We start from the raw sequence: 24,203 nt of genomic DNA on the forward strand, positions 1-24,203 counted from the left end.
GATCACAGTCTCTGTCCTGCATAGGGCTCACATTATTAATCCCCATTTTACAGATGAGGTAACTAAGGCACAGATAAGTTAAGTGACTTGACTAAAGTCTCACAGCAGGTACATGGTGAAGGCAGGATTAGAACCCAGCCCTCTGTTTAGACTGTGAGCCCCATGTGGGCCCTGATTATCATGTATCTACTTCAGTGCTTAGTGCAGTGCTTGACATATAGTAAACGCTTAGTAAATACTATTATTATTACTATTATTATGACAGTAAACAGAGGTCATTTCTCTGTTCTTTGACATGTCATTAAATTATACACTTTCTAATCATGATATTTTTCCTTGAGGCAGAAAGGGAAATAATTAGCACACAGTTCTTTTATATGATTGTTGTTTAATATTTACCTCTCACTTTTCAGCAAGCATCCTGTTGAATAAAAATCTAGACATGATTATTTCTCTTAAACAGGAATCGATGGAGTGTAGTTCTCTAATTTCGACTGATCTTCAAATGGTAATTTAAGATAGCCATATGGGTATAAGACATATTTAAAAGTTTCATTTAGTCTTGTACTTATGGCTAGATTATTTGGCAAGGCAAGAAATTTAAAGTCAATTAATTTGCTCATTATTATTAAAACTGTACATCCTGTATTACTAGGGAATTAATACGCACTGAGAAAACTTATTATAAAGGAAAGATGTTCCCCTTGTTCTAAGTACCCCAAGGGCCTAGGAATTGACTGCCCAAATAATATATCCTCCTTTATTTTCCTCCCTGAGGAAAATTTCTGTCTCTAGAGGAATGGTTAGTCTCACATGATTCAAATTTACTGAAAAAAAGTATATTTTATTTCTGGGCTGAAGGCTCTCCTCTTCCTCCTTCATTTTCTTTTCTTTTCCTCCTCTTCCCCCTTCTTCTTTTCCTCCTTCTCTGCCTCTTTCTCCTCTTGTTCCTCCTCCATAAAATCCAATTTCATCTACTTAGAAATACTTATCAAATCATTCAGGGTTAATCCCGCTCCTTTAGCCTTTTCTCTTAAGAACTGTTTTCCTCCCTTAAATTGGCTTTGCTTCTCTCCATTCTCTCCACATCTCCCTTGAAGTGCAGAGACTAAATGGAGTGACCTCCAAAAATCTTGGTTAGTGCTTATTAAAGTAGAAGTAAAGTAACTTCCTAACCTGTGCAGTTGGTAATCTCCTGACAACATAGCCGGATGTTATGTGAGATTACTCGAATGATATCATGATGTAGCTGACATATTTAATTTTATCATCCTTTACGGCTTCACCCTTTTGGCTCTGGTTATGCCTCTCTGGCCTTTCCCCAAGTTTCGAATGAAGAATTTATTTCTATCTGGAGAAGCAGCGTGGCTCAGTGGAAAGAGTCCGGGCTTGGGAGTCAGAGTTCATGGGTTCAAATCCCGGCTCTGCCACTCGTCAGCTGTGTGACTGTGGGCAAGTCACTTAACTTCTCTGTGCCTCAGTTCCCTCATCTGTAAAATGGGGATGAAGAATGTGAGCCTCACATGGGACAACCTGATTACCCTGTATCTACCCCGGCACTTAGAACAGTGCTCTGCACATAGTAAGCGCTTAACAAATACCAACATTATTAACATTATTATTCTATCCCTAAGAGTAGTACCTTGACCTTGCCCTACTGAAATTTGCCTTAATTTTTGGTAGACTGGGTCTGACATCCATGTTGCTCCTTTGCATTCTATTCCAATCCTTGCGGACGTGACTATCCTCTCTCCCAGTTTAGTGTCATCTCCCCTCAGTTCCGTCCTCTGGATTATGGGGCCCAGGATTGACCTTTGTGTTACCAACTGTGCTCCTTCAGGCTGAGGTTGAGGAATTCAGTATGTTCTTCACGGGGCAGCGTCCTGCCAGTCCCCTTGGGCTGTCAAACCGTGTCCTTGTGGCCTCTGCTGCAGGTCCTGCTGGAGGTGCAGTACCCTCCATTGCTTTTCTTCCCCCACCCTGCTCTCATTCATAAATAAGCAAAGGCCTTTTTACTAATTGAAGGAATTTGATTTTTTTTTGAATAGCATTGAAAACGTTGCCACCACATACTTCTGTCTTAGTGGCATTGTCCAATCTTTTTTTGTTTTTTGTTTTTACCAGAGTTAAAGCTCACTTATTTATCTTCTTCGGGCTGTAATTATAATAATAACTGTGGTATTTGTTAAGTGCTTCCTATTTGCCAAGCACTGAACTAAGTGCTCGGAGAGTGTTACTTGGTTTCTAGGAGGGATAATAAGCAGATTTCCTGCTCTGTGATTACACTGAAGTTCATGTTCCATATGCTGTCCTAACTGAGTTTCCATGAATATTTTAAACCTTCCAGATCATTCAAACAGAGCATGAAAAATCCAAGAAATATGCTCCATAGGTCATTTACAAATCAAGTAGTGAAATCAGGAACTGGTAAATGATCTTGAGGTTCTGTTCAGTGAAGCACATTCATGCTATTAATAGCAACTACAGCTTAAAAAAAAGGAACCCCTCCTCATCCATTTCTATTTCTACCCCCCAACACCGTCTATACCTACCTCCCAACACTTTCCTTCACCCCCATTTGCTTCTAATTCACCAAAAATAAAGCAAATCTAAGATCTTATGAAATCCTTCTTAGGCCCGAGGGAAACCATATCTCATTATTCTATTTTTGGAAGACCTGTTGGACTGTCAGTTCTACATAGAAACATTAAAATTGGAATTTCTTTGCTTACGCTGGCCAAAACTAGGACTTCTTTGAGATCTCAGTCTGTCCTCGGAGGGAGTTTCGTTGGCATAGAGGGAAGGGAAAACGTGGTCTTGATCTAATGTGGAGTATTTGAAGATTTTTGTTTTTCTGTTGTATCCAGTTATTTTGACTAGCTGACGTAATGGGATTTGCTGGGGCAGGGACCAGGGGAGTCGCAGCGATTCCCACTGAAATTATACCAGATTTGGACGACCAAATAAATGACAATAAATTACTAACATACTGTTGCTCCACTAGACCTTTATCTGTTAATAAAATGTTCACCTTGCTTTCTTAGAGATTGCGTTCCTTTTGCTATAAGTAGAAGGCCTGACCGTTTCTGACACCACCACATTGTGCTTAGTAAAGAATTAGAGATAATGTACCATTAGAACTTTGAAAGTATTGTGAGGTTACCAGCAGTGTAATTTGATACTTGTTTTGTTCAACCAAAACCCAAAGGTAAACTAATGTGGTTTTCTTCCTTTTGAGAGCTACTTAGAAGACATTTACAGTGCATAAATTCCCAATCTTTGGAATTCAGTTGTGCTTCTTGAAACTTCTACAGGTCCTTAAAACGGATGTTGGGGAACTGGTCTCCAGAAGCTACTGGGACACTCTGAGACGTAATACAAGTCAAGCCCTCTTTTCGGACCTGGCAGAGGTATAAGCAAGCCTCACTCAGGTCCATGAGCTGTTTTCTATTTTGTTGGCTTATCCCTCATTTCATCTTAGATCTGCAATGGTAGAACAAACACCAATTTCCTAAGCCTGCTTTTCCATGTGGTTTGTTCAAGTTCACAGTGAAAATGATGTTGTGTGTGAATGAGATGTCTGCCTGTCTGAAAATGATAAGTCCGTTTGTCTGGCTGCCAGCTACAATATTTCTTTTGCTAGAATTAGAAAATCTAGTTCTGTCATCGACAAGGTTAATCAGAGTCTCACTTGTAATTGAAAGCTAGGACATTTTACAATACCTCTGAAATTGGTCACTAAACATAGATTCAAGTTTACTGTTACATTAGCTAATAACTGCTTTTTATTGAAATTAATAATGTTGGTATTTGTTAAGCGCTTACTATGTGCCGAGCACTGTTCTAAGCACCGGGGTAGATACAGGGTAATCAGGTTGTCCCACGTGAGGCTCACAGTCTTCATCCCCATTTTACAGATGAGGTAACTGAGACACAGAGAAGTGAAGCGACTTGGTCACAGTCATACAGCTGACAAGTGATAGAGCTGGGAGTCGAACTCATGACCTCTGACTCCGAAGCCCAGGCTCTTTTCCAAAAATTCATATTTAACTTGGCAGAAATGACCGCAGCGTGACTCTGAGCCCATTGTTGGGCAGGGATTGTCTCTTTCTGTTACCAAATTTTACATTCCAAGTGCTTAGTACAGTGCTCTGCACATAGTAAGTGCTCAATAAATACGATCGAATGAATGAAAATGGTCTACTTAACCTTGTCCATGCTGAACATTTTTAAATATTCAAGACTTTTCTTTTAAAATTCAAATTTATGTCTTTGATTGTGAGGAGTTTTTGTTGGGTGCAGAGGGTCACAGGGAGCCGCTGGAGAGATTTGAGGTGAGATGAGATGAGGGCTGAGTGATGCTTAAGAAAGTTGATTTGTGCAGCAGAAAGTGTTAGTGGGATAGTAGCATTTACTGAGCGCCCCTTTGGTGAAAGGCACTGTACTAGGAAATGTTCTGTCTACAGAAGGTGTTTAGTAGATACTACTGATTGATTCGATTATCCTGCCATGCCTTTTGGCATTCTGTCACTGGAGCAGACCCTTATAGAGGCCTAATCAAACCTAGCACCAAAGCTGAAGAAGAACAAATTCAGTAGCACAGCAAAGTCATTCGGTCAGTCGTATTTATTGAGGGCTCAAAGTCAGTCGGTCAATGGTATTTATTGAGCGCTCACTATGTGCCGAGCACTTTACTAAGTGCTTCGGAGAGTTCAATATAACAATATAGCACATTCCCTGCCTACAACAAGCCTACAGTCTAGAGGGTGAGGCAGACATTAATATAAATAAATAAAATTACAGATATGTTCATAAGTGCTATGGGGCTGGGAGGGGGGATGAAAAAAAGGGAGCAAGTCAAGGTGATGCAGAAGGGCATGGGAGAAGAGGAAAGGAGGGCTTAGTCAGGGAAAGCCTCTTGGAGGTGGGGTGCCTTCAAATAGGCCTTTGAAGAGGGGGAGAATAATCATCTGTCAGATATGAAGAGGGAGGGCATTCTAGGCCGGAGGCAGGATGTGGGCGAGGCCAACGGCAAGCTAGGTGAGATCGAGGTACAGTTGAGAAGGTTGGCATTAGAGGAGTGAAGTGTGTGTGTTGTAGTAGGAGAGTAGTGAGGTGAGGTAGGAAGGGGCAAGGTGATTGAATGCTTTGAAGCTGATGGTAAGGAGTTTCTTCTTAATGCAGAGGTGGATGGGCAACCATTGGAGTCCCTTGAAGAGTGGGGAGGGGAGAATACAGTTACACATACATTGGTATACACACATGCTCATTGTTTATAGTAATTGTCTTATTGGTTAAATGCTGACTAAGGACTGTGGTGCTAAGCCCAGGGGTAGAGACAGGAAAATCAGATTGGACACAGTCACAATCTAAGAGGCAGGGAGAGCTGGGATTTTATACACAGAAGGAAATTGAGGCCAGGAGAGGTTAAGTGTGTGCTCCAGTCTCCCAGTAGGTCAGGGGCAAAGCTGGAACTAGACTGTGATCCTCCTGTCTGCCAGTCTGCCTGGGCTCTTTCCAACTTGTCCCACTACCTCCTTTTATGATTCAGCATCCAGATACTCTCAGGGTTGGAAATCATGAGTGATATATCTGTAACATACCCATGTGTGTCGCTGTTCTTTCCCCAGTGTCAACAGTGTTACTCTCAACACCAACTTCATGGTGGCCTTGGGAGCTATTGCCCCCACACTTCTGAGGCAGAACGGGCCACTGTAGGTAGCTTGTCCCCACCTCAGAAAGGGGTCGGAAAGGGGCCGGGGTGGAGCCAGGAAGATGTGCCCCCAGCGGTCTGAGGCTCCCTTCGCCACCTCCGTGGCTTCAACCCCTGGGCTCAATGATTCACCTGCCCCTAGCCCACCTGAGCCCCCCGGAGAGATGACCCTCTGGGACGATGCAGGATCGGCCCCTGAGTAGCTGCCAGCACCTCCACCGAAGCTGGTGCAGCAGTGATTGGCGCGGGCTGGGAGACGGTGTGAACTCTGACCCCACACCCTCAAACCCGGGGCCCGAGCTGCACTGGCCGACCCCACCTCATCCCGGAGAACCCTCCGGCCAGTCTGAGAGGGGCAGTTGAGGTGGATGGATGGGGGCAGATGGGGACAGATGGAGGCTGACCCTGGCCAGCTGTTAACCTGCTGGCTAGCCCCAGAACCCATTGAGGGCAATTGAAGCTGCACCGTGGATCCTGAGCTCCACTCCCTTGCCCCCAAAATTTGTTCTTGGGTCTTTAGGGTTTCTCTGGTTAGGGACTGGCAGGGACAGCTTGGTTAGCCCCCAGCATGTTGTTAAACAAATTTTGTGACTGCTACCCCTTTCTGACCCCATAGTTCTCCCTCAGGTTTCTCCTTTTTCACATATTGATATCTGAATTGAAGCATTTAAATTGAAGCATTCAGTTCTTGGACAGACAGAGCACGTTTTACTTTTTTGTTCAAGGGACTTTTAGAGAAATTAAGCCAAAACAGTGTTAGATAATTGCCTGTCATGAAAATGGCATTTTGCCTTCTATAGTTGCTTTGTTAACTTCTTTTGCTATGAAAAAGGCCAAACTCATTCAAAATGGAGTAATGAGGAATGGAATCAAAGAAGCAAAGCCTCTGCTTTTGTCTCTGTCTGGGAGATCTGGTATGTAATTTCTGGGAGGGTAGAGGAGCTATTGGTAGAGTTTACGGTGACTCTGAACTGTTCTTCGGTTCCCTCAATGGAAAAAATGTTTTCACCATTCCCACTTTTTTGGGGTTTTTTTTTCATTATTTCTTTTTTTAAAGGCAAGTCAGAGAGGTTCTTCTGGCACCCAGGATCCGGATTATCAGGATCAGTGCCACCAAAATCTAATAAGATTGTGATGATGAAAGTCTGCGAGTGAAGATCCGATCTTCTCAGGAGTCATGAGAAAAACTGGTTGAATGAGGTCATTGTTTAAAAGTTGTAGGAAAAAATCCTTCTACATTTCAGTATATTATATCCTCAGTAATCACAGCTCATTTACCTTCTGGGTGCAGGAAGGATAAAAAGCCCTTTCTCCAATTTACACATCAGGAAAGTTTTCCTGTAGTGAAAGGAAGAAAGTGAGAGTATACCTCTGAAAGTACTGAAAATATTAAACCATTTTTTCATGAAGCTGTAACAAAAAATATTTTTCTTCTGCCCTTCAACCTTTTCTGTCATCAAAAATATTGTGTGGAATTACTGGAATCTACTTGCATTTATCTTCTAAATCTTAATTCATTTTTCTTCCCAACAGAGCAAAAACTATTTGTTTTTTTCCTCCTGAAAAAGTGGACTTTATAAAATTATTTGGTATAATCGCAATTTTGTTTCCACTCTGAGGTAGTGTAATTAAAGTTCTGTATGCTGCCATTCAGTAGTCTTTATTGAGCATCTACTGTGTGCAATAGGTGCACTTACATGGCCTGATGGAAGGAGCCTGGGCTTGGATATCAGAGGGCCTGGGTTCTAATCTCCACCCTGACACTTGCCTGCTGCGTGACCTTGGCCAAGTCATTTACTACTCTAAGCCTCAGTTTCCTCATTTGTAAAATTGGGATTTGATACTTGTTCTTCCTCCCTTAGATCATGAACCCCATGTGGGACAGGGACTGTGTCCAGTGTTCTTATATAATGCTCGTAGGACAGTACTTGACATATATTTAAGTGTTTAATACTACAAGTACTAAGCGTTTGGGAGAGTACAATGGAGGTTGAAGACACGACCCCTGCTTTCAAGTAGCTTGGTGCAACACTGAAATACTACTACGACTAACTGGGGAGGGAAACAAAAATAATTTACAGAGCGGGAAAATGATGTTTGACCCTAAATGTTTCTATTTGCTCACCTTGGGCATAAAAATTCAACTTATGAAGCTAGCTAGCTTCATGAAATGCAAATTCTCAACATGAAGTAAAGCTTCCCCAAGTAGGACCATGAGAGGGAGGAAAATCACCATTCTGAATCAGTGAAAAGCCTGGATTGAAGATGTGTCTTTAAAATGCCCTTTTATTGCTATTTGTTCCTCTCATTTTCATTGGGAGACTCCGGGCTGCATAAAGATCATTCAGTTGGAGAGGTGCCTTAATGTGGAACTCAGGAGCCAGGGAGTTCTCAATGAGAAAAACGCATCACCCAAAAATATTGAGGAGAGCAGACTCATCCTGGTCAGCATGTAACTCCTTCTGACAAAATCCAGACCCTCAGCATTGCACTCAGCAGTAATCGGGGCAGGGAAGAAAGAGTAGCCAGTGGGGAAGGGCATGAGTGGGTTGAAGAGGATGCAGGTGGCCTATGCCCTGGGCCCCTCATTCTAAAGGCCTCCAGCAAGGGTGAGGGGTAGCTAGTCTACCTTCCCTTCTGGATCCTAAATTGAGGCGAGTCCCTTTGCCTTTCTAACCCCATCCCTTGGACTTAGAGGGGCAGGCAGAACAGCACCAGAACCTGGAGGAATTTCTCTCATCGCTGTTGTTTGCCCAAGGCCACATCAGAGGCACATCTGTCCCCTGACCCCGCAGCCCAATGGGAGGCACTGAGATCCTGTCTTTCTTTCTCCCAGCCCATCCGGACGGCCTGCTGGATGCTCAGGGAACAAGCCCGTGTCTGGGCTTGGCAGCCACTGTGGCCCCAGGTTCCTAGGTGGCCATGAGGTCATTGAAACTGGGGCCACCAACGTGCCAATGGCAGAGCTCAACCCAAGATGGGGGCTCTCAGAAACATCATTTGCAAGTCTGCCACCAACTATAGGTGCCATTGTGTACCTATACATACTCATGGGCCTATACATATTCGGGAAGCAGCGTGGCTCAGTGGAAAGAGCACAGGCCTGGAAGTCAGAAGGCCATGGGTTCCAATCCCGGCTCAGCCACTTGTCAGCTTTGTGACTTTGGGCAAGTTACTTCACTTCTCTGTGCCTCAGTTACCCCATCTGTAAAATGGGGATTAAGACTTTGAGCCCCACGTGGGACAACCTGATCACCTGGTATCCTCCCCAGCACTTAGAACAGTGCTTTGCACATAGTAAGCGCTTAGCAATGCCATTATTATTAGTATGGACCACTGTACATTTCTACAGGTCACTGTACATGCCCATGGACCACTGTACAGATCATAGCAGCTGCTGCAGCGTGGCTCAGTGGAAAGAGCACGGGCTTTGGAGTCAGGGCTCATGAGTTCGAATCCCAGCTCTGCCACTTGTCAGCTGTGTGACTGTGGGCAAGTCACTTAACTTCTCTGTGCCTCAGTTCCCTCATCTGTAAAATGGGGATTAAGACTGTGAGCCCCACGTGGGACAACCTGATTCCCCTATGTGTACCCCAGCACTTAGAACAGTGCTCGGCACATAGTAAGCGCTTAACAAATACCAACATTATTATTAACATTATTATTGGCAGTAACAACGATAAGACCAAGCAGCTTGGTGGGAAATTGCTCTCCCTGCCTTCCCCTTCCCCTCTCTTTCTCCTCTTCTTCCTTTCTTTCTCTTCTCCACAAGGGAACGCCCAGTGGGGCGAGGAGGAGAAGGCTTGATTGGGTTGGAAGACAAGGAGGGGCTCGCCACAGCTGTGATGGGGGCTGAGGATGCAGGGGGAACCAGATGGGCAGGGGAAGATTTGACCTATTTCTCCTGTTGAAGTTTGCCCTTAGGTTGCTTTAACAGGATGAACTCACAGTTTTTGCCATAAATTTTCCATCTAAAGCGCTGCAGATTCTGCATGGGTGGAGCCCGAATTTATAAGATTATATTGTACTGAGTTCAAGTGTAGCGCCATGTGAGGCTGGAAGCAGATTCAAATGGGCCTGGGAACCCAGCCCCACTTGACAGAGGCTGCATGAGGACCGACCCTCAGCAGTGCCGAGCAGTGGTGGTCAGGCTGACTTGGGCAGATGCAACAGACGTGTGTGGTGCCAGCTGAAATTAGATTGAGTGAGCCTAACAAAGAATTTGCCACCCTGCCCCTGTCCTCCAGATTCCACCCACTTCTGACTCTGCCCCTTCCTCCCCTCCGAGCCCTAGGGCAGCCCTCGCTGCCACCAGAGCCTGGTGGGGAGTGCAGCGCACCACTCCCCCCTCCAGTATACTAATCAGTCAATCATTCAGTCAGTCAGTCAGTAACTGGGCCCGGACTGGAGCTGAAGGGAAAGTGGCTTCTCTGGTTCCTGGAGAGGAGCTAGGAATATCATTCCAAGAATCATTCCAGAGAAGGCCCCTGCCAGGCACACGTTGCCTGAACACAGCAATACGTGAGCCCAGCAGTGTGCATGAGCTTCAGATTAGGTCACCAGAGGATGCCTCAGGTCCGCTCAGCTTTTTGGGTTTTTAATTGATAAAAGTTACTATTTTCATTGCAATAATGTGACTTTTTTTCTAACTATTTTCCATACTTCGAATCTTTCTCCACATGGCTGTTTCCATTAATGCATCCTCATTCTTTTCTGTTGGGCAAGATATCCTGAAGGTATTTCTTCACAGGCTTCTAATTTCTCCTTCACTGATGCATAAAATTGTTTGAGACCTTTGGTGTGCATTTCTGTTTCAGGTCGGTTTGTCTCGGAACTAATCTTTTTTCATTGTTTTAAGAGAACTGATGACATCACAAGTTTGGTATCGGACACTACTCTCCTTGTGCACTTCTTTGGGAAGAAAGGAAAAGCAGAGCTCAACTTTGAGGATTTTTATCGGTGAGCCTCCTTTTTGACTGTAACAAATCCCCCCATTCCCATCTTATAAATCAAATGCTTCAAAGTAAAGAAATCCTCAGGCTGGTTTAAATATATGAATTGAATGTTAATTACAGCCCACTCTAATGTGCATTTGTTTCATTTAATTTCCATCCATTAGAAATGTTTATGTGTCATTTTGAGCTTTTCATATGATGGCAAGCACGCTTTTGTCTCATTAGCCAGGAACCTTGGGGTTTGTAATCCTGGCTGCTCTGTGGAAAAGCAACAGAAATCCAGTGAACGGCTTGCTAGCAAGGCCACCGTGGGCCTCTGTCCCCGCCCCAGGAAGCCAAGTCCATCCCTCACTGAATCCATCCCCGGGGCTGTCGTGCACCCCAGCCCGCCCCGCCCCCAAATCTTTTTGTCACTTGTCGTAGGTTCATGGATAACCTCCAAACCGAAGTCCTGGAAATCGAGTTTCTTTCCTACTCCAGAGGGATGAATACCATCAGTGAGGAAGACTTTGCTCATATTCTTTTGAGATATACAAATGTGGAAAATACATCCATATTCTTGGAAAATGTGCGCCACAGTATGCACGAAGAAAAGGTATAAATATCTATGATCTCCAGGCTTAGGTTTTATTTTTAGAAACACTTTGCTGTGGATTCAGTGCCACAATTGTGATCTGGGAGTTGTGCATGGAGCAGTGAGGTCTGTTTTGAAGTGGTTTTCAAGGTTCATGTACAGTGACCATAGGCTTCAATTGCGGAATAAACCAATGCCTTCCTCCCCCCTGCAAAGCAGAGGCAAAGAGGCCTTCAAGCCTGGAAGCCCATTTCTTAAAGTCTTCAACATTCCATGAAGTAAACAGTCTGTCAGTCTTCAGTTTTGAGTGAATGCCTACTGGGTGCCTAGCACTGTAGCAGGCACTTGGAACAGACAGTAAAAATACAATGAGAAGCAGTTTGGCCTAGTGGGGAGAGCATGGACCAGGGAGTCAGAGGACCTGGGTTTTAATCCCAGCTCCACCACTTGCCTCTTGCGTGACCTTGGGCAAATCACTTCACTTCTCTGTGCTTCATTCCTTCAGCTGCAAAATGGGGATTCAATACTAGTCTCTCTTCTACTTAGACTGTGATCCCCACGCGGGACCTGATTATCTTGTATCTACCCCAGACCATAGTGCTGTTCATGGCACATAAGCACTTAGCAAATATTATTATAATTATACAAAATTGTTATCGCTTTTATTATTACAAGAGAAGATCATTTACAATTGAGTGGGAGAGTCAGGTAGATTGTACACAGAGAATGAGAACAAGAGAAAAGGCCAATTTATACTTAGTAATGACAAAAGTAAGCAAAATCTCCCGGAGGCAAACCACTATGCCTCTGCATGAGTGCTAAGGGTAGCCAATGGAATGGCATGACCAAAGAGATGGATATTCATCAGGGAAGTCCTCATGGTGGTGAGGGAGGGAAGTTAGGAGGGATTGGGAAGTCGGGAAGAATCTGGCTGGGTGGATATGAAGTGGGAGGAAGCTTCAAGCAGGGGGAAAGATGTGCAGCGTGGATCAGAGGAGCAGCGGCAAGAACAATGGATCATTAGGCAGTTGTTTTGGTAAGAGCAGATCAAGTGAGCTAGGGTGAGGTGGTTAGGGCTGCAAGTCCATGAGAGAGAGAAAGAGAGAGAGCCTGAAAGAGCATGAGCGTGCACAGGAGTTTCTACTTGCTGCAGGGGAAAATGAGTAGCTGCTGGAGGAATTGGGCAAGAGAGCGAAATATTTTGAATTGCATTTTAGGAAGATGATCTGGGCAGCAGTGTGTAGCTTTGACTGAAAAGGAGAGACGAGAGGCAGGGAGACTTGGTGGTAGTGGTGGCAAAGGGTTGGGCAAGTTGGGAAAAGGAATGGGTTTTGGAGGGAAAATGAATTAAGCTTTTGCCTTAATGACTTTATGTCTTTGGGGAAGAAGAATTGTGAGACTAGGGCAGAAGAGCAGTCAGGGCTGGAGGGACCAGATTGGGGAACCATCCACAGAGTGATGATAGCAGAAGCCATGTGAGGGGTTGAGTCCCCCGAGAGATTAAGCATAGGGCTAGAAGGGTAGAGGACTCAGAACAGAGCCTTATGGGGTACCCAGAGTTAAAGGCTGAGAAGGGAAAGAAGAGCCAGCATTGGGCCGGCTCCTGGTGCCCGGTGTCCAGTACCCAGCACCCAGTGGTGCTGGCTGAAGCCTAGCTAATTGGGTCCATCTCAGGGGGCAGGGAGGAGCGGGGAAAACGGGGCGGGGCAGGCAGGCAGCAGATGATAACAGCTCCCAATCAGTCGGACACTCCACCCCTCTGCTTGTGGCAGCTGAGTCCTGCTATTCTTTGCGGTGTGTCAGTATTACACCTTCCGTCCATGCATGCGCAACTCGCTGGAGCCCCACTGCGATGGGGTTTTCGGGTCTGTAGGACCATTCTTAGTGCCCTGGTAAGCATATCCTGCCTGGATTTGATAGGAAGCCAGCATGACTTACTGGAAGAGCATAAGCCTGGGAGTCTGGAGTCCTGGGTTCTAGTCCTGGCTTTGCCCCCATCCTGTTTTGTGAGCTTGGGCATCCCTCTGACCCTCCGTTTCCTCATCTGTACAATGGGGATCAGATCAACTCCACACCCAATAAAGCATGAGGTGTTTTGGAGGGCTTTCTTCTATACACAGTGTGGGAAACCATGAAGCCTAGTGGAAGGAGCAGGGGAGTAGGAGTCAGGGGACATGGGTTCCAACCCTGGCTCCTCCACTTGCCTGCTATATGACTTTGGGTGAGTCACGTACCTTCTCTCTGCCTCAGTTTACTTATTTGGAAAATGGGGGTTCAATACCTGTTCTCCCTCCCCATTAGATTGTGAGCCCTGAGTGGAACAGGGACTGTGTCCAACCTGATTCTCCTGTATCTCCACCAGCACTTAGGACAGTGCTTGTGTCATATTTGCATTTCTGGAAGGAAAACCTTGTACTCAGACTGACTTACCTGGACCTACCTGGACATTACTGATGGTTCAGATTGAGAATGAGAAAATGGTACCAGAACTTTAGCAATTCCCTACCCTGGCAATGTTTTCAGAGTTCTCACAATAGATCAGAGAGCAAGAGTGCCTGACACTTTTAAAAACTGCCTTCTCCCACGCTCTCGTCACCAGGGTACAATTCAATGGGTTGCCGTGCCTGGGGCCTTTCTTACGTGAGATCTGGAAACATTGACATGTCTGCTGTCAACCAGGCGCCGGTCTCTGAGCGTAGCCCACCTGACAACAGTCTGCTATTTATTCAGCACCTTCTGTTTGCAGTACACTGTACTTAGCACTTGGGAAATCACAGTAAAGTAGAGTTGGTAGACATGATCCCTAACCACTATGAGTTTCCCTGACTAAGCCCTCCTTTCCTCCCCTCCCACTCTCTTCTGCATTACCCTGACTTGCTCCCTTTATTCATCCCCGCTCCCAACCCCACAGCGATTAAGTACATACCTGTAATTTATTTATATTAATGTCTGTCTCCCCCTCTAGACTGTAAGCCCGTTGTGGGCAGGGAATGTGTCTGTTATTGTACTCTCCCAAACGCTTAGTATGGTGCTCTGCACACAGTAAGCACTCAGTAAATGTGATTGACTGACTGGCGGACAAATTGAACATTTCAGATCGGCACCCCACTTAACTCTAATCCTACTGGAACTCACGGTGGATACTCTAGGTTTGTTTTCTTTTGGGGGGTGGTACAGTCTCATATTGGGCCTGGCACTGGCTTCCTTTTGGCATGATAAGAGCCAGATGGGCTGGGATTGAGCCGCTGGGGTCTGTGAGCTGCCTGTGAGCAGGAATCGTGTCTGCCAACTCTACTGTCTTGTTCTCTCCCAAGTGTCTAGTCCAGTGCTCAGAACATGATAAGCGCTCAATAAATACCGTTGATTGCACATTGTGGGCAGAGAATGTGTCTACTAACTCTTATATTGTACTCTCCCAAGCGCATAGTACAGTGCACTGAACACAGTAAGTGCTCAATAAATGCCCTTGATTGATTGATTGATTGAGCCAGCAACAGGACTTTATCCTTAGCAGCAGCATCTGTACATTCTAGAGCAGCAGCATGGTTTAGTGGAAAGAACCCAGGCTTGGGAGTCAGAGATTGTGGGTTTTAATCCCGGTTTTGCCTCTTGTCTGTTGTATGACCTTGGGCAAGTCACTTCACTTCTCTGTGCTTCAGTTACCTTATCTGTAAAAGGGGGATCAAGACTGTGAGCCCCACGTAGGACATCCTGATTACCTTGTATGTACCTCAGTGCTTACAACAGTGCTTGGCACATAATAAGTGCTTAACAAATACCATCATTAGTATTATTATTATTCAGACTCCTTTATTCCTTATTCCTGCTTCAAAGCTCTCCATCACCTTGCCCCCTCCTACCTCCCCTCCCTTCTCTCTACTGCCCACCCCGTACACTCCGCTCCTCTGCCGCCCACCTCCTCACGGTCCCCCGTTCACGCCTATCCCACCGTCGACCCCTGGCCCACATCCTACCACTGTCATGGAATGCCCTCCCCCCCACCTCCGCCAAACTAACTCTCTTCTCTTCAAAGCCTACTGAGAGCTCACCTCCTCCAGGAGGCCTTCCTAGACTGAGTCCCCCTTTCCCTCTGCTCCCCCTACCCTCCCCCCCACCCTCTGCTCTTCCCCCTTCCCCTCCCCTCAGCACTGTGCTCATTTGTATATATTATTTATTACCCTATTTATGTTGTTAATGAGGTGTATATCTCCTTGATTCTATTTATCTTGATGATGTTGTTTTGTTTTGTTCTGTTTTGCTTTGCTGTCTCCCCATTTAGACTGTGAACCCATCACTGGGCAGGGATTGTCTCTATCTGTTGCTGAATTGTACACTCCAAGCGCTTAGTACAGTGCTCTGCACAGAGTAAGTGCTCAATAAATACTATTGACTGAATGAATATTCTATGTCAATGACCAAATTGACTTTTAGCCTAAATCTACTATTGACAATCCCTCCCCAGTTTTGGATAGCAAATACACTGCTGGAGACAGGCAGCACACTAGGCACATGTTGTTTGGCATATTGCTTTGTGAGCAGGTTGCAAGTTCCTTTGCGGGTTGCATTTCTGGGTGCATGCTTTCATTGAACAATACATTGTTGGTCGTGTGTTATCAATCAGTTGCGTGTTGCAATGCTGCAGGCAGTATGAGTGGAGGAACAGAGTGCAGGTTGGACTCATTTTCTGTTGGCAGGACAATACATTTTGGCCCCAGCTCTCTGCTGTCATGTTGCCCATAACTGACCATGTCCTCATTTGGAAGCTGCCAGAGCTGAATTCTGGGCCTGCAATGAAGCACGGTGTTCTCATAAATGCTGCATTCTCTTGAGCTGTGGCTCAGCATTCTCGGCTTCCTTGATTTGACCTCAGAATTGAAAATATTTTTTATCGGATTGCTGTTAACCTGTAAACTACTTTTTAGGATTCATTGCCACTAATTTGGAGTTACGAAAAGGGGTTTTCCATATATCACTTTGAATTTCCAAGTCCATTCACACAACAAGTTCACTGTTCACTAGTATGTTGTTTTTTTACCTTGTTTCTGTCAGTCAGTCATACGTATTGAGCACTTACTGCGCGCAGAGCATTGTACTAAGCCCTTGGGAGAGTACAGCATAACAATAAACAGACATATTCCCTGCCCATAGTGAGATTAGAGTCTGGTAGAGGGGAGATAGACGTTAATATATACCAATAAATTGTAGATATGTACGTAATTGCTGAGGGTCTGGGAGGGGGAATGAATGAAAGGAGCAAATCAGGGCGATGGAGAAAGGAATGGAAGAAGAAGAAAGGAGAGCTTAGGGAAGGCTCATGGAGGAGATGTGCCTTCAAAAGGCATTGTAGCGGGGAGAGTAATTGTCAGATTTGAGGAGGGAGGGCATTCCAGGCCAGGGGCAGGACGTGGCTGAGAGGCTGACAGCGAGATAGATGAGACTGAGGTTCAGTGAGAAGGTTGGCATTAGAGGAGCGAAGTGTGCAGGCAGGGTTGTAGTGGTAGAGTAGTGAGATGAGGTGGGACAGGGCGAAGTGGTTGAGTCCTTTAAAGCCAATGGAGAGAAATTTCTGTTTGCTGCAGAGGTGGATGGACAACCACTGAAGGTTCTTGAGGAGAGGGGAAGCATGGCCTGGGCATCTTTGTAGAAAAATGATCTGTGCAGCAGAGTGGAATTGGGAGAGACAGGAGGCCGGGAGGCCAGCCTTACTGAAGGCTGATACAGTAATCAAGGCAGGATGAGATAAGTGATTTGATTAATGTGGTATTAGTTTGGATGGACAGGTATGGCTGGATTTTAGTTGTTTCTCTTTTAAATGTCACAGGGAAATCCACCCTTGCAGGATTGGAAAGTTTTCAAATTCTGATCTGTAAACAAAATGATTTCTGGCATCTTCTTACCCACCCAATGCTCCATGTAAAGGTGCTGGGCCTGCCCCCGGACACCAAACCAACCACCCCCCTCCTCCTGGCGGTAGCGTCATCACGCGCAGTCCTCTGGCAGAGTTCTGGTTGCCAGGGCAACTGGTCACAGCTAAGCAGATCTCAGGCCTGAGCAGGGCTGGCAGGTTGCTTGGGAAAATGAGCTCCTCTTTGAAGGGGGGCCCTCCTGGCTCCTTGCCATATCACTGCCCTGGCCGACTTCTCAGGAAAAACAGCAAGCCAGATGGCTGAGGCCAGGGGACAGACTGGGGACCAAAGAGAAGAGAGGCCAGGACCCTGCAGACCCCCAAACTGGGGGTGGGAAAATGGCTAGGAATCAAAGTGGGTGATCTCAGTTGTAGAGCATTCTGCACAACTGAGCTTCTAAAAATAGGCTGCCATATAAGTTAATAGCATTTTTCCAAGCACAGCCAGAAGTGAAATGTTATTTTACAGGGCAAAGTCAGTAATAAGAATAAAATGGTAATAATAATAATGGTATTTGTTTAGTGCTTACTATGTGCCAAGCACTGTTCTAAGCACTGGGATAGATATAAGGTAATCAGGTTGTCCCAGGTGGGGCTCACAGTCTTAATCTCCATTTTACAGATGAGGTAACTGAGGCCCAGAGAAGTGAAATGACTTGCCCAGGGTCACACAGCAGTCAAGTGACAGAGCTGGGATTAGAACACACATCCTCTGACTCCCAAATCCATGCTCTTTCCAGTAAGCCCTGCTGCTTCTCAATGGGAAACTAAACTGCAAGTGCAGATTAGTAGTTGTTTCAAAAATGGCTGTGGTCTGTTTTCCGAATGCAGTACCCACCCTGGGTCCATGAGCTTAAAGTCCTCACGGACAACCTGGCTGCGGGGTGGGGAGCCAGTCCCTTGGCCGCTATTGCACATGTTTCACAATGTGCTCTCTAGAAAACACGTATCGCACTGTGGTTCGTGTTCCATCACAGTGTTCCATGCAAAAATGTGGATCGGCTTCCAACACTATGCACTTGGGTCAGAATCAATCCATCAGTATTCAATCAATCATATTTATTGAGCACTTACTGTGTGCAGAGCACTGTACTACAGAACCTATAGAGCTTGGGAGAGTACAGTCTAGCAGAGTTGGTAGACCTGCTCTCTGCTCACAAAGAGCATACAGTCTAGAGGGGTAGACAGACATTACTATAAATAAATTATGGAACTGTGCATAAGTGAAGTGGGGTTGAGAGTGAGGATTAAACTGTGCAAATTCAAGTGTAGGGGTGATGCAGAAGGAAGTGGGAGAATAGGAAATAAGGACATACTTGGGGAAGGCCTCTTGGAGGAGATATGCCCGCAAGAAGATTTTGAAGGTGGGGAGAGTGATTGTCTGGAGGATATGAAGAGGGAGGTAGTTTCAGGCCAAAGGCTGGGCGTGGTGAGAGGTTGGTGGTGAGACAGACGAGATCGAGTTACAGCGAGTAGATTGGCATTAGAGGAGCAAAGTATGTGGCTGAATTGTAGTAGGAAATCAGAGAAGTAAGGCTTTCCCCTATTAATGTGGAGGTGAATGGGAAATCACTGGGGTTTTTTGAGGAGTGGGGTGACTTGGACCGAACGGTCTTGTAGAAGAATGGTCTGGACAGCAAAGTGAACCATGGACTGGAGTGAGGAGCGAAAGAAGGCAGGGAGGGCAGCAGGGAGGTTGACGCAGTGATCAAGGTGAGTTAGGAGAGTACTTGGATTAATGTGGTAGCAGTTGGGATTTTAGGGCGGATTTTAGGAATATTGTGAAGGCGTTTACCGAGAACTTACTATGTGCAGAACCCTGTACTAAGTAAGTGCTTGGGAGAGTACAGTACAGCAGAGTTGGTAGACACGATCCCTATTCATGAGGAGCTTATAGTCTACAGCCTTACCACTTTAGCACTTTGATTCTAAAGCGCCCCCCGACACTTATGTTTCTTCTATCTTTATTTTCATGCCTTTCTCTCCCTCTAGACTGTAGTCTCCTTGAGGTCAAGAATCATGTCTACCAACTCGATCATACTGTATTCTCCCAAGTGCTTAGCACAATCTCTGTACACAGTAAGTGTGCAATAAATACCACTGACTGATGGATGGACTGATGATACACTGTAGGCTCTCTCATGGTAGGGTAGGGAATGAAACCCTCCCAGGAATCATTTCAACCCCCAACCTTGGCCAAAGTAAATGTGCATTTTCTTTCTCCACAGGGTATCACATTTGATGAATTCAGATCATTTTTCCAGTTTTTGAATAACTTAGAAGACTTTGCAATTGCGATGAACATGTATAACTTTGCGAGTCGTTCTATAGGGCAAGGTGGGTCCTTCCGATTTTTTATGCTTTATTATTTTTATCATTATCATTTATTATTATAAGTAGTAGTATTCGAGATCAAAAGTGAATCTACATCTACTTATTCCCATCCTCAGGGCGTCTGTATTTATTTATAATGAATTGGACAATCAGTTACTTATTCTGATTACACTTTCTGTCAAAATGTCTTTGCCTTTCTTCCTTGTCAAGAGTGTAAGCTTCTTGTGGGCAGGGAGGGTGTCTCTGGTTTTGGTTGTTCCTTCCCAGGTGCTCAGACCATTGCATTGCATCCAGCAGGTACTCAGTTAATGACATGGCCCATGATACTTTGAGACTTTAGGGCAGGGTTAAGAAATAAATGATTTTGGAGAAGCAGCATGGCCTAGTGGATAGAGCACAGGGCTGGGAGTCAGAAGGAAATGGGTTCTAATCCCAGCTCCTCCATATGTCTACTGTGTGACCATGGGCAAGTCACTTCACTTCTCTGGGCCTCAGTTACCTCATTTGTAACTGTAATCCATTTTTGTCAGTGTTAGAGTCATCCTCTGCCTTTTATGCTATACATTTTCCATTTTTATGGGATAAATATGTAACATTAACATCATTTTGGCACCTACTACTATGTGCCCTTTCACCTGGAGAAATATCTGACCGTGGGCAGAGATGACCACTTGGAGAGCAAAATCTTGTTTGTCAAAGGCAGAATGAGCCACCGAGTCACCAGATGGGATGTCCGAGTTGGTGCTTCCGAAAACTTCTTGCACAGTATTTCAGGTAATTAGCGCCTGTTACAAAGGTATTGCTTTCATTCCTTCATTTTCCCTTTCCTTGTGCACTGCCTCAGATGAGTTCAAAAGAGCAGTCTACGTGGCTACAGGTCTAAAGCTATCGCATCACTTGGTGAATACCATCTTCAAGATTTTTGATGTTGACAAAGATGATCAGTTGAGTTACAAGGAATTTATCGGTATTATGAAAGACCGACTCCATCGTGGCTTTCGGGTAAGAATATGAATTTCCTATTTCTTGACTGTTTTTGAAAACTCAAAGAGAAAGGGGCTGAACAACGATGGTATTTGTTAAGCGCTTACTATGTGCCAAGCACTGTTCTAAGCGCTGGGGTAGATACAAGGTAATCAGGTTGTCCCACGTGGGGCTCACAGTGGTAATCCCCATTTCACAGATGAGGTAACTGAGGCAAAGAGAAGTGAAGTGGCTTGCCCACCCCAACATAACTGGTAAGAGAGCAGAAGAATTGAAATTGGCATTGCTCTTTCAGGTGCAACCCTAAAAGGGAGATGCTCTTTTTCTTCAAGTTTCTGTACTCATTTCTTGATTTTAGATAGTTAAATTAGCTGCCAGAAAAGATGTTTTTAGTCATTTACTCTTGGGTCGGGTGAGTTTGAAGTCTTCCTGCCTGATATAAGAAGAGACAAGGGAGACCTGCTTGGAGCCTCTGGATGTTGAGTCCGCAAGGAGTGTTGGTTGCGGGCTCCTTCAGTTCAACCGTGCAGATTCTTTGGCCAGGGCCTCCACCCAGAAGTCCTCTTGCCCCTTTGGCTCCTTCCCATTTCAGTTGCCTTGTTCATACCTGACCGGCCTTCCTGAGCCTCCTAATTTCCTCCGTGTCCACAGACTCGGAGGAGGCATGGCAGCCCTGGTTTTTTTTTCATGGGTTAACTTGTTTCCCGGGCTGGGTGAAGCTTCACATTTTTTATCGTACAGAAATTCCCAGAAGTGAAGTACTTCACTTCCTCTAAGCATGTCACAAAGACTGAAATGCGGCATGAGCCAGTGAATGTTCAGAAGACCTACTTCTTTCTGGGAATGCCAAATTAACACGAGAGAGTCAGGGAAGAAAAACAAAAACCCTCTGTTACCATCTGTCTGTCCTGGATAGTGGGTTAGAAGGCTCAGTGGAAAGAGCCTGGGCTTCGGAGTCAGAGGTCATAGGTTCGAATCCTGGCTCTGCCACGTGTCTGCTGTGTTCCCTTGGGGCAAGTCACTTCACTTCTCTGGGCCTCAGTTCCCTCATCTGGAAAATGGGGATTAAGACTGAGCCCCACGTGGAACGACCTGATTCCCCTGTGTCTCCCCCAGCGCTTAGAACGGTGCTCGGCACATAGTAAGCGCTTAACAAATACCAACATTATTATTATTATTAGCCATACGGGTTGGCATCACGTGGTGTCATCCTTCCTGGAATGCAGACCAAAATGAGAAAACTTCGGTTGGAGCGATTAGGGAATTGGAAGAGGAAAAACAAAGTTTCTCTGTGTCTCTTGGGTCTGTTAGTGCCACCCAGTGGCTAGGCAGTAATGTACTGGATTCCTTAAAGACTGTAGGAAGAAGTGACCACTTAGAAAGTACCCACATTTTCTTTTAATTAATACGTGGAGATATGCATTTTTCTTTATGCATATGCCTGTGGGTCCTGAAGAATAAGGTTGACTTTTTTTCCCCCCAAGACCAACTTAGCAAGATGAGGCAAGAGCGAGAAGGAAATGATAAACTGGATTGAACTAGAAAATGACTAATCTCTGCCACCTGTCCTTCTTCTGTGGCATTTTTGAGCCTTTGAGCTTTTCCTTCTTTCTGGTTGCCTTCACATTCTATTTGCATTTGCTTTCTGCTCCATCCTCTGCTCCACAGGGCTACAAAACTGTTCAGCGATATACCACTTTCAAAGCCTGCCTGAAGAAGGAGCTCCAGACCAGATAAGTATGTTAGCCTCTCCATCTCTCAGCGGGTGGCCTCGGGGAGAAAGGGAAGTGTATTAAACAGCTATGAGTTCCTTTGTGCAGCCAAATTCAGCCAAGGAGCTGGAAGAAAGTGTAATTACCCCCTGCCATTTAAATGTCATGATTTTGCTTTCAGACTGTTACCACAGCAAAGAATTAATTACTCTGGTTCTAAAACTGCTCATTTCTCACTTCTCTGAGCATTTTCTAAGCCACATAGCATTCAAAAAGAAACTTAAATTTGGATGTGTGAATGCTTCTGGGATCTTACCTATAATTCAAGCTAAAAACATCAACCAGTAGTTCTGCATTGAGCACCTAATTTAACTTAATCGTGGTATGTCTTAAGCGCTTACTGTGTGCCCAGTAGATAGAAGATAATCAGGTCCTGTAGGGGGGTCACTTTCTAAGTCGGAGGGAGAACAGGTTTTGAATCTCCATTTTGCAGAAGAGAGAACTGAGGCACAGAGAAGTTAAGTGACTTGCCCAAGGTCACATAGCAGGTAGGTTGTGGAGCTGGGATTAGAACCCAGGTCCTCCGACTCCCAGGCCTGGGCTCTTTCCACTAAGCTACGCTGCTTCTTCTGTGCCAGAGCACGATACTAAGCACTTCAGAGATCCCAATAGAGTTAGCAGATATAGGCCTTGACCTCAAGGAGTTTACAGTCTAGTGGGGGTTGGCAGACACTATGAGGAGTAGTATGCCTTAGTGGAAAGAGCCCGAGCTTGGGAGTCAGAGGTCATGAGTTCTAATCTCGGCTCCACCACATGTCAGCTCTGTGACTTTGGGCAAGTCACTTCACTTCTCTGTGCCTCAGTTACCTCATCTGTAAAATGGGGATTAAGACTGTGAGCCCCATGTGGGACGACCGGATTCCCTTGCGTCTACCCCAGCGCTTAGAACAGTGCCTGGCACATAGTAAGCGCTTAACAAATGCCATCATTATTACTATATTTATTGCTATTCGTTCACCTTGGCACTCCTGAATTCACCTATTCATTGGTTTATGATAGAGCCATTAAGCCACTTGTTTATTATAAAGAGCTAGTCTCTCCCTTTCTGAATGGTTGGATAGTCATCCCTGGAGGACCTCACCCCTCAGATTACATGGTCCTTGAGAAGGGCATGGCGTATCTTTTTGACTTCTCTGGTGTGTCGTTCCCTAAGTACCGGCCACCCAGGAGGAACGCAGTGGGTGTCTAAGACCACCCTGGGATGAAGAATGCTGTCCACTCACTGAAGGAATCATTTGCCTGCCCGGGCCGCTGCCCGGACTGCCCCTGCCTCTTGGCCCGGGAAATGCCTACCCTGCTTTAAAGGTCTCCAGGGCATCCCAGGACATAGCGCCCTTAATGGAAATGTCTCCCTCGGGTCCGACCAGAAGGCCTTCTGCTGCCATCTGAACACGTGTTTTCTTCTTTGCCAGTGCTGAGGAATATATGGAAATTCTCCTTGTGAAGACTTGTACCCGAAGGGTTTTTTTCATGCTTTCAACATTTATCATCTTCATAACTGGGGAGGAGCTGTGTGGCCTACTGGATAGAGCACAGGCTTGGGAGTCAGAAAGATCTGGGTTCTAATCCCAGCTCTGACACTTGGCTGCTGTGTAACCCTGGGCAAATCATTTAACTGCTCTGTGCCTCAGTTACCTCATCTGTAAAATGGGGATTAAGACTGTGAACCCCATGTGGAAAATGGTCTGTGTCCAACCCGATTGGCTCGTATCTACCCCAGTGCTTAGTATAATGCCTGGCACATAGTAAGTGCTTAAGTACCATAAAACGATCCTAGATGTTCAAAAGCAGCCTTCTGTTGCAGGTTACCTTTGCTGATTATGTGTGTGCGTTTGTCTTTGTATGTGTGCAACTGTGTGATGTCATTCATCCCCATAACGACGTTAAACAGAGCAAGCAATAGAGAAAAATAAACTAATATACTTGCATGTGGTTTCTCTATGGGCAGGGAATGTGTCTGTCTATT

General features: G+C 45.4%; 1 protein-coding gene across 1 annotated transcript in view; it reads left to right on the forward strand.

Moving 5' to 3' along the window:
• MICU3 (mitochondrial calcium uptake family member 3) overlaps window positions 1-24,203 on the forward strand; it is a 67,736-nt gene that overhangs the window by 40,314 nt on the left and 3,219 nt on the right. The window contains exons 10-15 of the mRNA XM_029076679.1: window positions 3,315-3,410; window positions 10,572-10,672; window positions 11,092-11,263; window positions 19,376-19,484; window positions 20,326-20,483; window positions 22,134-22,202. Of these exons, the coding sequence (XP_028932512.1) occupies window positions 3,315-3,410; window positions 10,572-10,672; window positions 11,092-11,263; window positions 19,376-19,484; window positions 20,326-20,483; window positions 22,134-22,202 (705 nt within the window). The remainder of the gene's footprint in view (window positions 1-3,314; window positions 3,411-10,571; window positions 10,673-11,091; window positions 11,264-19,375; window positions 19,485-20,325; window positions 20,484-22,133; window positions 22,203-24,203) is intronic.

The sequence above is a fragment of the Ornithorhynchus anatinus genome, chromosome 12, assembly GCF_004115215.2.
Source record: "Ornithorhynchus anatinus isolate Pmale09 chromosome 12, mOrnAna1.pri.v4, whole genome shotgun sequence".
NCBI classification, from domain to species: domain Eukaryota; kingdom Metazoa; phylum Chordata; class Mammalia; order Monotremata; family Ornithorhynchidae; genus Ornithorhynchus; species Ornithorhynchus anatinus.